The sequence below is a fragment of the Balaenoptera acutorostrata genome, chromosome 14 (assembly GCF_949987535.1).
Source record: "Balaenoptera acutorostrata chromosome 14, mBalAcu1.1, whole genome shotgun sequence".
Classification (NCBI taxonomy): domain Eukaryota; kingdom Metazoa; phylum Chordata; class Mammalia; order Artiodactyla; family Balaenopteridae; genus Balaenoptera; species Balaenoptera acutorostrata.
Genome location: NC_080077.1, coordinates 81,778,298 through 81,792,718, shown reverse-complemented (window position 1 = coordinate 81,792,718; position 14,421 = coordinate 81,778,298). Strand labels below are relative to the sequence as shown.

General features: G+C 39.5%; 1 protein-coding gene across 1 annotated transcript; it reads right to left on the bottom strand.

Annotated features, from left to right (window-relative positions):
- Positions 1-8,381: 8,381 nt before the first annotated feature.
- Positions 8,382-13,867, bottom strand: LOC103019426 (cytochrome c oxidase subunit 7A2, mitochondrial). The gene is made up of 4 exons (XM_007167997.3): positions 13,728-13,867; positions 12,443-12,532; positions 10,002-10,086; positions 8,382-8,584 (listed from the first exon to the last, which is right to left on the bottom strand). The coding sequence occupies exons 1-4, from the start codon at positions 13,743-13,745 to the stop codon at positions 8,526-8,528; spliced, it is 252 nt and encodes an 83-aa protein (XP_007168059.1). The 5' UTR covers positions 13,746-13,867; the 3' UTR covers positions 8,382-8,525.
- Between the last annotated feature and the right edge of the window lie 554 nt (positions 13,868-14,421).

Genomic DNA, 14,421 nt, shown 5'->3' with positions numbered 1-14,421 from the left:
GTGCATATAGTATTAAATCTACAATCCAATGTTTATCATGGGTTTAATCTGTGAGAAATTCTTCAGAGCATTAGCTCCTTAAATAGAAGAAGCTATTGGTTGGCAAGGAGTGGGCCCCAAAACAAAGGGGACCAATTATGGTACCTTTCCATTGATGGATCCTGGGCCAGAGCCCTTGCTTGAAATTTATGAACAAAAGACCAGAAATAACCCTTATTTTCTTTCAGGTATGTCCCCTCAAAATTCATATTTGAAGTCACCTCAAGGTGACTGTATTTGGAGATGGGGTCTTTATGGCAGTAATTAAGGTTAAATGAGATCATAAGAGTTGGGCTTTAATCCAATAAGATCGGTGCCACTTATAAGAAGAAGAGACACCAGAGCACTCTCTCCCCACACCACAGTGGAAGGATCACGTGAGGACGCAGTGAGGTGACCATCTGCAAGCCAGGAACAAAGCTCTCACAAGGAAGCAAATAGGCCATCACCTTGATCCTGGACTTCCCAGAAAGAAAGAAGTTGAAAATGGCTCAAAGAAATGGACTGTAATAATTAATATTGTTATAATGTCCATACTACCCAAAGCAATCTACAGATATAATGCAATCATTATCAAAATACCAATGGCATTATTCATAGAACCAGAACAAATAATTTTAAAATGTGTATAGAAATACATGAGACCCCTGAATAGTCAAAATATTCTTAAGAAAAAAGAACAAAGCTGGAGATATCATGCTCCCTAATTTCAGACTCTACTACAAAGCTATACTAATCCAAACTGTATGGAACTGGCAGAAAAACAGACACACAGATCAGTGGAACAGAATAGAGAGCCTAGAAACAAACCCATGCTTATATGGTCAATTAATTTATGATAAAGGAGGCAAGAATATACAATAGGGAAAAGATAGTCTCTTCAATAAAGTGTTGGGAAAACCAGACAACTACATGCAAAAGAATTAAACTGGACCACTTTCTTACACCATATACACAAATAAACGCAACATTGATTAAAGACTTAAATGTAAGTTCTGCTAGTAGAAAACTCCTAGAAGAAAACATTAACCGTACACTCTTTGACATCAGTCTCAGCAATATTTTTTTTGCATCTGTCTCCTCAGGCAAGGGAATCAAAAGCAAAAATAAACAAAGGGGATCTAATCAAACTTAAAAGCTTTTGAACAACAAAGGAAACCATGAACAAAATGAAAAGGCAACCTACTAAATGGGAGAAGATATCTGCAAACATTATGTCTGATAAGGGGTTAATATTCAAAATATATTTTTAAAAACTCATACAACTCAATATCAAAAAAAGCAATCCGATTAAAAATAATAAGCAGAGGACCTAAATAGGCATTTTTCCAAAGAAGACATACAGGCAGCCAACAAGCACATGAAAAGATGCTCAACATCGCTAATCATCAGGGAAATGCAAATCAAAACCACAATATCACCCACACCTGTCAGAATGGCTATCATCAAAAAGGCAAGAAATAGCAAGTGTTGGCGAGGTTGTGTCTGGAAATGTAAATTGGTACAGTCAGTATGGAAAACAAAAATTAAAAATAAAACTGTCATACAATCTAGCAATTCCACACCTGGGTATTTATCCAAAGAAAATGAAAACATTAATTGGAAAAGATACATGAACGTCTGTGTTCATAGCAGTATTATTTACAATAGCCAAGACATGGAAAACAACTCAGTGCCCACCAGTGGACGAATGGATAAAGGTGTGCCGTATACACACAGTGGAATACTCCTCAGCCATGAAAAAGAAGAAAGTTTTGCCATTGCAACAGTATGGGTGGATCTGGGGGGTATTATGCTTAGTGCAATAAATCAGACAGAGAAGGACAAATACTGTATGTTTTCACGTACATGTGGAATCTAAAAAGTAAAACAAACAAACAAATAGAACAGAAACAGACTCAAAGATACAGAGAACAAAATAGTGTTTACCAGGGCAGAGTGTGGTTGGGGGAGGGGAAAAATAGGTGAAGGGGATTAAAAGGTACAAGCAACTAGGTATAAAATAAATAACTTACAAGGATGTAATGTACAGCACATGGAATATAGTCAATGTTTTATAGTAACTTTGTATGAAGTGAAATCTAAAAATATCAAATTACTATACTGTACACCTGAAACTGATACAATGTTGTAAGTCAACTATACTTCAATTAAAAATTAAAATAAATACAAATAAATAAATAATCATTACAATGATCATTAGGATAGAATCAAGGTGGGAAATGACCAGATTCTAAAGATGAATTTTTGTGACCAAAACAGTCACAATGATTCATCACATTCTGACTTCCCAAAGAAGATACTGTTTTAAGAAAAAGCACCATGGGAAAAGTATCCAATAGTAATGGCCATGAATAAAACATTTAGCACATTAATTGGGGTAAAATGGCCTGGAAAGAGATTAACAAGGCCAAACAAAGACATTCGCCTTTAATCGTCAGAATAACACCAGAGAATACTTTTAGCAACTCCCCAGAGGGAAGATGACAGCCTCCTACAAGAGGTCAATGAAGATCTGACCTAGTCTCAGAATTAAGGGAAACAGCCCATCTTTCATTATACTAATGGAACATTTATAATTGGAAACCAGTGATCACATAATTAGAAACCAAAAATGAAAGCCATACAAGTATATACATACACACACATTTATTATATTCTAGCACTAAGGCTGCAGAATCTAATACTGTGATCTCCTCTTCCTCTGGCAAACTTCATGTGTGCTTTGAAATACCCATTTCGGTAGACAGCTCTCTAGTTTCCAAGCAATTTACTTGTAAACATTTAATCATGACCTCCCTCTGGTGTATTATACTAGGATAAACATTTAGAAAATGTCTTATGTTTTGATTGGTTTTCCTCACTAATGAGTTCTTCAAAATATCCCTGACTTGGAGTTGCTTTAAAAAAAAAACAAATATATATATATATATATATATATATATATATATATATATATATTAGAAACAACTGTAAAACTATAATTTCAATAGAGACAGGCAGTCAGAGCAGATACATGGTCAGCTTCACGGGAATCACAGAGGAGAGAGAGACAATAAAAAAATTGCCAATCATTAAGATGCAGACTTACCAAACATAACCAGTGAATGAGCAGTGTTCACGCAGAATGAAGTCTATGAGGAAACCAACTAGTACATTTGTCCTAAGTATCTTTTTCTTCTTTCCCCATCTAAGAAGTAACATGGTACATAGTGGATTTTAAAAATGGGATTCGGAATAAGATAGATTTTGATTTGGGATCAGGTTCAAACATAACTGCTGTGTGTTTGATCTCCCCTTACCTGTATTTCCTCAGCTTCTAGTTCTTGCTAATAACAGTGACAACAGCTGTCTGGAACAGAATATTCACCTACTAGTTTCTGTTTAGACTTTTGGATAAATCAATGCTATGGTTATCAGACTGTGTTGTGTAACATGAAACCAGAAAAAAAGCAATCTGGACCCTGAGTGTAGGAAGAGGGCCAGGTGTTGTGTTGGTCGCGGGGGAAGAGATAACCACTGCTGCCGTCTTTCTCCAGCTCCCTGTGTTCCAACAACACTGGTCTTCTATCTGCAATTCAAAGAGGCAAAGCAAGTTCCCTTTCCCTTCAATGCTTTTCTCCTGACTTTTAGCACAGTAGACTCCTTCTTTTCTGGTCTTGTTTCAAATGTCACTTCATCTGAGGCCTTTTCTAGCTTCCACTCCGGCACTTTTCCTGAGATCACACTGTTGATTCCTTTACAGCCGTTCCCATTGTAGACCATTACCATGCTTATGAATTTATTTACTGTCTATGCCCACTGACTAGAATGTAAGTTCCATAGAAGAGCATGCTGGTCTAGTTCACAGTTGTATTCTCAGAGCTGAGAACACTGCCTTACACAAAGTAGGCTTTCAGTAAGTAATTGTTGGGTGGATGGATGGATGGATGGATGGATAGGTGGATGGCTGGATGGTTGGATGGAGAAGGGCAAGGTCTAAGTGGCTGATGAGTAAAACTCCTCCTCTGTTCATAATCCAACCACTTTCCTTTGCCTCCATCACTCCTTTCCTGAATAGCTGCACAAGGCTTCCTAATGGGTCTGCCTGCTTCTACCCTGGGTCTGCTATGGTCTATTTCAACATGACACCCAAGCCAGTCCTCTTCAGAACATATAAGTCTCTCTTCTGTGAGAAACTCTGCAATGGCTTCCCACACCACTCAGAGTAAAAGCCCAAGTCCTGACAATAGCCTGCAAGGCCCTCCTTGCTGCGATCCCTTCTTACCTCTCTGCCTTCTCCTCTCTCACTCAGTCAGCCATAACTGCTCCTGCCTTCCTGTTCTTGAACATGCTGGGCACATTAGGGCACCCGCTCTAAGCTGCTCCCTCTTCCTTTAATGCCCTTTCCCTATATATCTGCTTGACCAGCTCCCTCACCTCTACAGCTTTTATTTGAATCTAACCACCCCATTGAAACCCATCTTCATACCCCATTTACTGCTACACCCAACCAGCCCACGCCCACGCCAGCTGTCCCCTTTGGTCTTAATTCCCCATAGACTTGATTACCTACTAACATACTGTACAATTTATTTGTACGTTTTATTGTCTTCCCTGCTACCCCTCACTAAAATGTAAACTCTATGAGGGCAGGAATGTGCATACTTTGCTCACCGGTGATCCCCAGGCACCCACAACAGTGTCTGGCACCCAGAAGGTACTCAGTGTCTGTTAACTTGCATTATTGATCTTGAAATATATGTAGAAGCAAAGTCCTGGGTAGTGGATCATGACATGTTGCTTACCGGACCCAGGCAGTGGGAGTCCCAAGCTGGAGGCCCGTGAAACTGGCAGCTTTGGGGAACTTGTGCGTAACTATCTCAAACGGCAGGAAGGGTTCTGCAAACCCTGAACCAAATTGGCTATGGCAGCACTGTAATTCTTATTTTTATCATTCTTGTATTCTCTGTATCTATTTGCATTTACGGTGCATTGAACCATTCCTGTCTGCTATGAGAAACCAGGAACGGCTGCCTTTATTAAGCACCTAACTATGGTTTAGAGTAAATGGTAGAAGTGTGCTCCTATTAGATGGTATGATATAGATGGGAAACTCAGGAAATCCTGCTTTGGTTGGTTCCTGGTTGAGAAACCTACCTGAACTAACTTAAGCACAAAGAGAAAGTTATTGGACGAGGAAATGCAACCAAGCCTACCAGCAGGCATGGCTGTGGGCATTGGAAACAACTAGAAGTAGGAACCAAAATGCTCCTAGGTCCTGTCCTGTCTCCTCCAGTGTGGACTTCATTCTTTTAAAAAACAAACTGGGTGGGGGAGAGACTATTAGTTGTCAGCTCAATACCCAGTCTCACCTTCTTATTAAACAGAACTCCAATTCTGCTTGGCAATATGCCCATTTGAGACATTTCTTGGCCTCCTTGAATGCAGGCATGATCATGTGGCAGAACATCTGGCCAAAGGGATATAAGTTTAAGTCTTTGTGTGGGGCTTCGGAGGCTCTTTAAAGAGAGCTCGCTTGTTTAGCATGTGCTCTTTTCACCAATCCTTCTTCCTGCAGGAAAACAAACACAATAGCAGGAGCTGCAGTAGCCATCTTACAAGGAGAATGAAAGCCATACACTAAGGACAGCAGAGCCAAAAGAAGGCACCCAGGACATGGATGAAAGCGTGAACCTCTCCTACCAGCCCTGACCAGCTCATGGTCCCTGCTCTGTGCCAAGTTGATAGGGATATGAGTCGAAAAGGTATAGTTCCTTCTCTCAGAGAGCTAACAATAGAAGTACCTAGCATTTATTGCACACTCGGTATGTGTCAGAAACCATTTTTCGTGCTTTACTTGCATTAGAATAACCACGTGCACTAGGCATTATTCCATTTATGCAGATGAGGATACAAGTTTAGCAAGGTTGGCCACCCATGGTCATCTAATCCAAGGGTTGAAGCTGGGTCTTCTGACTCCATGATCTGTAATTAACTACAATGCTACACTGGTTCCCAGTCTTATCAACAATTGTAACTCAAATTTGAGTTCAGATTCAGAGGCATGAAACTCTTGATAAAGATGAGTACAGGGAACGTTGGGAGCAAAGGGAAGAATGTCAAAGTTTCCAGCAGAATCTGGGGGGCTTTCCCAGATTCTCAGTCAAGAACGAGTACGCACGCACCAAGAAGCAGAAGGGCACCGTGGCTGGTGATGAGTGCCGACTTTAGATCTCATTTATAAAGTGGAAGAGACAGATGTTAAGTAGGTTGCAAGTTATACAGAGGGATCAATGTGAAACTGAATAAAGGAACTGGAGACTGTACGGATCTCTCTTCCCAGAAGCCTGACAGGGCAGGGGATGGAAGTCTGTAGGGCATTCGTATTTGCATATGACGCTACCAGCAGTGCACTGAAGCTATCCCAGCCAATATAATTAAACACCTGGTAAGATGAAGTATACTAGAAAGACCATGAACTTTAAGAATCAGATAAAAACGGACTTGGAAATCGTGCTGCCATTTATTTGTAGCTTTGGGTAAACTGCCTGCCCTGAGTTTTCGTTTTTTTGGTTGTAACTTCATCTAGAACAGCTAGACTACAAATCCGATTCTGAGCACAGTACTAATTGTAACAAAGTTTCACTTAAATATATCTCCCATGGCGTTTATATTAGTGGGATAATATCATCAGAGAATTTCTTCTATTTAGTAGCAGATACTATTCTCAAAAGGATAATACGTGGTCAAGATACAGAGGAGATTGGAATGATAGTTGTTGTTTCCTGAAGGCCACATTTGCAATACTTCTTATGGACTCTATTCTATGGACATTTGGTTAGTCTTTGAATCAATCATAGTAATCTCTCTCTTACTAAACTCTAAGAGCAGCAGATAATTTCATGGGCTCCTATCCAGCAACCCCTCTTCTGAGACCTCACCCCGTGTCCCCTCCCCACCTCCACCCCTGCTGACAATGTAGAATTTTTGGATGAAGGGCAAAAACTTAATCATAGCATTTAAAAATATTTTAAAGTCTCTTAAGCATTTAACCTACTCCTACTTTATCCAATCTTGTCATGTTAATTGAACATTTTGGCATTAAAAAAAAGTTTTAATTGTCTGACTAGGTTACACCAGAAATAGAAGAGCACCTCTCACAGCATCAAGAGCTGAAGGTTGTAGAAGTTACCAAGATGTTCTTCCTTTTTATTGCACGAAAGTTATCTTTCACATCATGTTATAAAAGCATTTCAAATCACATTGATGAAATTCTCCTTTGTACAATGCTGATAAATATAGCTTGTTTCAAAATATTATCACTTGTTGCTTTTTAGCTCTGAATCATAGAATTGGACCAGATTCCAGGCCTGTTTAAGATATTTCTCAGCATTTAGAAATGTCTAACAACATTCATTCCACTCCCTTCAAAAGCAGTGTTCTCTGCTGATGTTAGTAATGAGATTCTGTAAGAGGCTGGGTGGATTCCTGCATTCAGTGGCAGGTTAGGTATATGGCTAACCAAGATCTTTCTAACTTTCAAGACTCAAGGCTGAAACACCTTTCATTAGGTACCTCTTGAGATGGATCTGTACCATAAGCCTCAATGTTTTAAAAGGAAAAGACTTAGTTTGGTATTTCAGACTTGACTCCATTTTTCTAACTATATTAGTTTTCTCAATTTTATCCAGAAATTGAAGCTTTTATAAAACCCTTACTCATAGATTTCCCGTAGATCTGACGCATCTAGACTCTTATTAATCTTCATAGTGTTACAAATGCACACCTTGCAGAGGAGATGACAAAGTCTGACTCCTTCCGTTCCCCCAGAAGATAACTTTTACAAATGAACTAAGTATTTTAAGGAAAGGTACACTGTTATGTTATGGATTAAACTAACATAACAGAAGCCCATTCTGAGTGTGAAAAGAACAAATACTGGATTATTTTACAGCTATTCTACTAAAGCCTACTCTAAACTGTGGAATACATCCAATATTCTTAAACATAAACACACACAGCTAAGAGAGAAAAAAAGAAACTTGAACCCCATGAGCCAAAAATAACCTGCTTCCACTAACCCTAGGTGCTAGCATATCCCAGGATACAGCACAGCAGGGAAGAGAGGGGAGGGGAAGACTCAAAGAAATATGCACTCCGAGTGTCAAGCTCAATTAAAAGCTGAAGACCATCCTCTGTTGTAATTCTAAGCTGCTAAAAGTAAAATTTCACTAAAATAGTACCACAATGGTACTATATATAACCTAATGACAAAAGAATCACTTTTTCCTCCTTACCTAAGGTTTATAAGGCTGCTATGACTGGTATAATGTATCCTAAAGTGATAAAATAAAACAAAGCATGGTAAAGACTGCTTTATTGGTGGCAGTTAGTACAAGTCCATAAATACTGATCCCCAAAGAATTCAAGTTAGTTATCAGATACTGGTCCACAGAGAGCTGAATGGAGTTGAAGCAACTGACTGCTGGGAGGATAAACTGAGGTCAACCCTGCTTCTTGGGGAAAGAGGCCACAGCCAGCTGGTAGATGGCATACGCTGTTCCTGAAATATAAAAAGAAGAAAGTAAGAACGTAACAGGAAATCCTCAGGCTTAAATGTATAAACCCAATATCCCAGCTAAAAAGTTGTAAGATCAAGAGGCAAGGCTGGTATTAAGACTACTTTTACAGGAACATACAGAAGTATTTTGATAGGTGCTGGCAAAATTTAAAATAAATACATACCAAACACGTTTAATCTAGTTTTAATAGTACTTAACTTGTATAGAAAGTGTTAGATGCACCACAGTAATGTATTTGTTAACGTAATGACATGTAGAAAATTTAAAATAAGATTAAGAACATACAACCTAAGATTGCCTGAGAAATGCTAAGAATGATTCAAAAGCCAAAAGAGGTCAAATAGGCAAAGCCTTCCCTGAAGTGCATTATCAATATAAAACCAAGGAAGAGTGACATACAATTTTTAATCAAATTTGAAGTAAGAATTTCTAATAACTGGAAATTTATTTTTAAAACTAACTACCAAAACGTGTACGCAATAGTCACACCGGCCAAAAGGAATTTAGGACTTTACCTTAAGAAAGCCCAAACGTCACTATCCGCTTGCTGTCCATAAAATGTCCCTTCACTGCATTCAATTCAAGCCAAAGAAGGTACCTTGGCGTAAGCAAGGGGACTTTGTGATTAGGGTTCAAATACCAGCTCTTCCAGAGAAGCAATATTATCTGGGTAATTAACATAATTTCTCCATCTTTGAAACGAGGATACATTACAGACTTGACACAAGGGTTACAAAAACTCACGTATGTGGCACTCCTACCGATAGGATGAGCACACAGTAATCACTCTAATACTGTTTCCCTTTCTCCCCCCAGGGAGCAAGCACTCAGATTCCTAACTCTGCTCCTAGCACGCTAATTTGTGAAAAACGGACCTTACGCTAATCTTGAACGTAAAATCTTACGCTAATATTGAAAAACGGACCTGCCCAATCCACAGAAAAAAATATCAAAGCACTTTACATGCAGTAAAAGTATTGTGCTGTACAAGGTTTTATTTCTGTCATAAATACGTATGTACAGGGATTAGATGTAAAGTGTATTATTATTACACATCATAGTCAAGATATTTAAGAACCCCTGTTATAGGAGATGGGACAGAGCAGCTATCTTTGGCTCTTCCGAAGGCCTGCAGGGCCACCAGTGGCACATTCCAAAAGCCACCTCTATCACAAGACAGTTATCAAACTTTACTGGTTGATTTTTTTAAAAAGACATTAAAACGTTCTTATGCAGTACGTGTCAAGCGCCGTCGTGAGTCACTATGCGTAAAGCAGTGGGACCTCAGGTTCTGGGGACAGACTGCCTGTGTCAACATGCTGGTACAGCAAGTGCGACGGTGCGGTCAGTTACCGCTACTACGACTTTGCTGTAGAGCAAGCATTCCGAATGTCTTACCAGCAACCGTGAGGATCATGGTGGTTCTGTACAGGAGGGCGTCAGCTACCCCGCCCTTTAGATGCACTGGGATTCCATTATCCTCCTGGGTTAAAACAAATAATAATGAACGTGTGCCGTCTGTTTCCAGCTAAATGAAAAAGACTAATCCATTCGTATAAAATTAAGTGGCTTCTTAAACCCCTGGAACTGAAATATTTTAAATATCGCAATTGAAAAGGACTACCCTTTTCCTGAATCTTTCTCTACTGTAACTACTTTTAAAATAAAAACTCCTAAAAATCAACATTCTTTCTTTCAAAGTTAATCTGAGATCTAATAAAATGTTCTTTCCAAAGAACATATAAACAGTAAAGCTGTGAAAATATATTCATTGAGTTCATCAATTTAATTATTAAAAAAGCAATAATCATCACGCTTTGGTCATAGGTAAGATCTTTTTTTCCCTTAAAAAAAAGGAGGGAGGGTTTTGGTTTCTAACCCTAAATTATATCCTTAGTCTCCCGGTCCAGCACCTGGCATAGAGTAGGATACTTAACACATCTGTTAAATATAAGTATTTTATTTTTATGCAGCATACATAATACTTTTTTTTTAACCACTTAAAATTTTCTTTATGAAAAGTCAGAGATCACAATTAAAGAAAAAAATCACTGATAACCTAACTACTTATAAAGGTAAGTGCTCTGTCCCACTAAGTCTTTCCTCATGAGAAAACCACTATTAACACATATTAATACATATCCTTAATTTTTTAAAGCTTGTATTGTCATAGCTTCTAATTTATGCACATACTTGTTTAATACACAAAATGAGATTATGCTATATAATGGCCTATCACAGATTTTTCACTCAACATTATCTTAAAAACCATCTAGCCCATTTAAACCTACTTTGTTCCTTTTAATGGCTACACAGCATTCCACTGTGCAAAAAATAAAATTACATTAGCCAATCCTTTATTAATGGGTATTTAGGTTGTTGGGTTTTTTTGAGATTAAACTCCCATAATGAATAATAGCCTATTTCCTATTTTTATATATTTATGCTACTATTCTGTAGGAAAGATTCTTAAAATGGGAGTCCTGGATGATAGGATATATACAATAATTTGCTTCTAATACTTTCAAATACTCTAAAATTTCTGTACCAATACTACTTCTTAGCATGTATCAACGTACTGTATAGGAACGCACTTATCTCCCACACCTGGCTAACATAACCTATTTTAAATCTTCTAAAATTTTGACAATCGAACAGGGAAAAAAAGTAGCAACTTGTCATTTTAATTTGCACTTCTTACTGATTTGTAGGAGCTCTCTGTATGCTAAGGATATTAACTTGTTAATATTAAAAATTTTGTTAATTTAAAAATTTTTCCCTCAATTTGTCACTTACCTCAATTTGTACCATAAGTACATTTAAAATTTTCATGTCACCAAACCTTGCAATTTTTCTCCTTTACAGCTTCTAGGCTTTGTAAAGACTTTCTTAGGATGACCCCTAAGATTAAACCTGATTGTGGTAATCATTCATAGATACAGTAAATATCACATTGTTTGTACACCTTAAAAAAAAAACCAGGTACAACCTAAATACAAACTATTTATTTATATTCTTTCTTTCTTTCTTGTTTGTTTGTTTTGTTTGTTTGCGTCAGGTCTTAGTTGCGGCACGCAGGATCTTCGTTGTGGCATGCGGGATCTTCGTTGTGGTGCGTGGGCCTCTCTCTAGTTGTGGCGCGTGGGCTCAGTAGTTGCGGTGCGTGGTCTTAGTTCCCCCGGGGCAGGAAGGATCTTAGTTCCCCCATCCCCAGGGATCGAACCCGCGTCCCTTGCATAGGACGGCGGATTCTCAACCACTGGACCACCAGGGAATTCCCAATACTTACGATTTTTACTTGTTAATCATACCTCAATAAGCTGGGGGAAAATTCTCCTATATTTTCTTTTAATATTTTTTGAGGGAGAAGTATTTACATCTGCAATTAATCTTTTAACACACGATACAGAACGGCTATAACTTTACTTTCTTCCAAACAGCCACCCAATTTTTCCATTCCCCACTGACATGAAATAGCACCTTTAACATATATCAAGTTTCTACATATATTAATGTATTTGTTCTGTTTCTGGGCTCTTTCTATGGTCTATTTGTCTCTTACTGTGCAGCTACCCCGAAGAGTGCCAACCCAATGTGACTCCTCCCAATGTGACAAAAGAAAGTGTCTTTGATCTTTACCCCCTCATTTCTTCTGCTTTCCCAAGGGCCTCTTGGTTATAGCAAATGCCCAGTTAGCTAACGACAGACAGTTTCTTATTACTCTTCTGCTAATACAACAGGACTGCTAACAATCAGACGTCTCCAGATTTACCTCCTATCTCCAACTTTTGGTAATCTAATCATAACAAGTAACAATCTCCTATAAAATACTTCAGTACCTGAAACAGCTTTTGTTTCTCTGGAACTTTATTTTCAAACTGCCTGCGTGAAGCAGTACTTATGGTCCTCTGGGCAATCTGACGAAGGGCCTGAAATTAAAAAAAAATCCATATATATTAAACAGACTTAGGGCTTAAAGAAACCTTCAAAACCAACCATTTCCAATCTTCAGTATTACAGAAAAGTGAAACTGAGAGTTAAAACATATCCGAGTTGTCAATAACAAAGTCACAGACAAGCACTGAGGTTTTCCTATTTGTTGCCCCGCCACTGCTCTTTATATTATATTCTGAAGTCTCCAAACACCACCTTTAAGAAGCAATTCATGTAGATTTTGAGGGGAAAAAAATCATGATCTTAACCTGAATTGAACCAGTAGCATTATATGAGGAAAACATACTGATATACAGATATTACAGAAATAAAGAATGGTTACAAAATACACGAGGTTCGAACTTTTTTATTAATACTCTACCATATTATTAAAAATCTATTACTTGATATCAAAATAAACTGGCATGATTCCTACTTAATTAAAATGCTTCCCTCATTACATTTTCCCCAAAGAATTAATAGGGCATAAATCTTTTACAAGAGATTTGCATTACATATCCAGTTGAATTAAATTACAAATATGCACTCCACTTTCTAAAATAAATAATATATTGAGAAGATCAGTAAAGCTTTATTGGATAACTACCGAAGAAAACGATCACCGTTACATTTTCCTTCTCTTTTTCAAAATGTGGGGAAAATATTTCACATGCTCAAAGTCGGTGGAGGGGTGAAGGACACTGCAGAACCGCCTGATGGAAGCAACACGACCGTTCGGCCATGAATGCTCCTAAAGTGCCAGCCAAAACGGAATGGCTTGCTTTTTAAACTGGCTTCTGATGCTCACAAAGCCCAGAGTCACTGAAACTCAAACCTCTCGGTAGCCGAGGAACATCCTCTGCTGACGCTTCCGGGTATCAGAAACTTCCCACCCGCACCCACAAGATTAGGGGTGGCGACTAGGAACCCAAGGCTTGTCTAACGCACAATCCTCTGGCCACCTCTCCAGCTTCTCCACTCCTTACAACTACCCAGCACAGCTTGGGGGCAAGAGGGGTCCACGGAAGGGAAGGAAGGTCAAGCGAAAAGGACACGGACCAAGGTGACCTGCGAAGCCGCCCTCTCCCTCTCTCCTTCCCTCCCAGGGGAGGCTTTCCTGTCGCGACCCTCTAGCCTCCGCTCCCAACCCTCCCGCCCCACATCCCGAATGCCAGCCGAGAAGCTCCTCACCAGCACACTCCGCAGCATCTTGGCTCCGTTACTGCCCACCAACCGCGAGAACTGAACACCAGGAACGAAGACCCACACGCCGGAACCGGAACTACCTTCTGGCCTTGCGCAAGCGCCTGGAATCTAAATAGTTCCGGGCGGAGGCGGGACTTGCTCCTAACCATAGAGAGCGGAAGAAAAGAGAGAGCGGCCGGGCGGCTGTGGCCGCTCTAGCCGGCGGGCCGTCTCTGCGCCTCGACCTTGCTCTTGAGCCGCAGGTTACCTCGGGGGCGGAGGCTGGGGAGAAATGAACGATTTTTGAGACCTGAGAGGTAGGGAGCGAGGCATTACGTACTCGTTTAACTAGCTTAGACAAAACTAATGTGAGACCAGGCTATCGAAGAAAATTAGTGTGTGTATTTTGAACGAGAAGACGCAAAACTCTGAGCAACCTTTGAGCCACTGTTTAGAACGCTGGTTTGGCCGGACTCTAGAAACTGTGAAGCTGGATGAAATACAAAACAAAAAGTATAACTTGTCTCACACGGATACAATCAGCTTTTTCCACTGTTGTGAGGACGTACTGTTCCGTGTGCTGAGAGCGTGCGGTGTAGAGCTGCGTCGGGATACTAGTTTTTATCTTGCTGCACCTTTGGATGCTGCAGAACTCCCCGTGCAGGAAGCTCTCTCACAGTGTCGCCAAAGTGTGGAAGCT

Excerpts from the sequence above, each read along its gene's own strand:
- LOC103019426 (XM_007167997.3), bottom strand. Across the intron at positions 10,087-12,442 it reads AGAAACAAAAGCTGTTTCAG|GAGGATAATGGAATCCCAGT; the intron begins GTACTGAAGTAT and ends GTTTTAACCCAG. Across the intron at positions 8,585-10,001 it reads CATGATCCTCACGGTTGCTG|GAACAGCGTATGCCATCTAC; the intron begins GTAAGACATTCG and ends TTTATATTTCAG.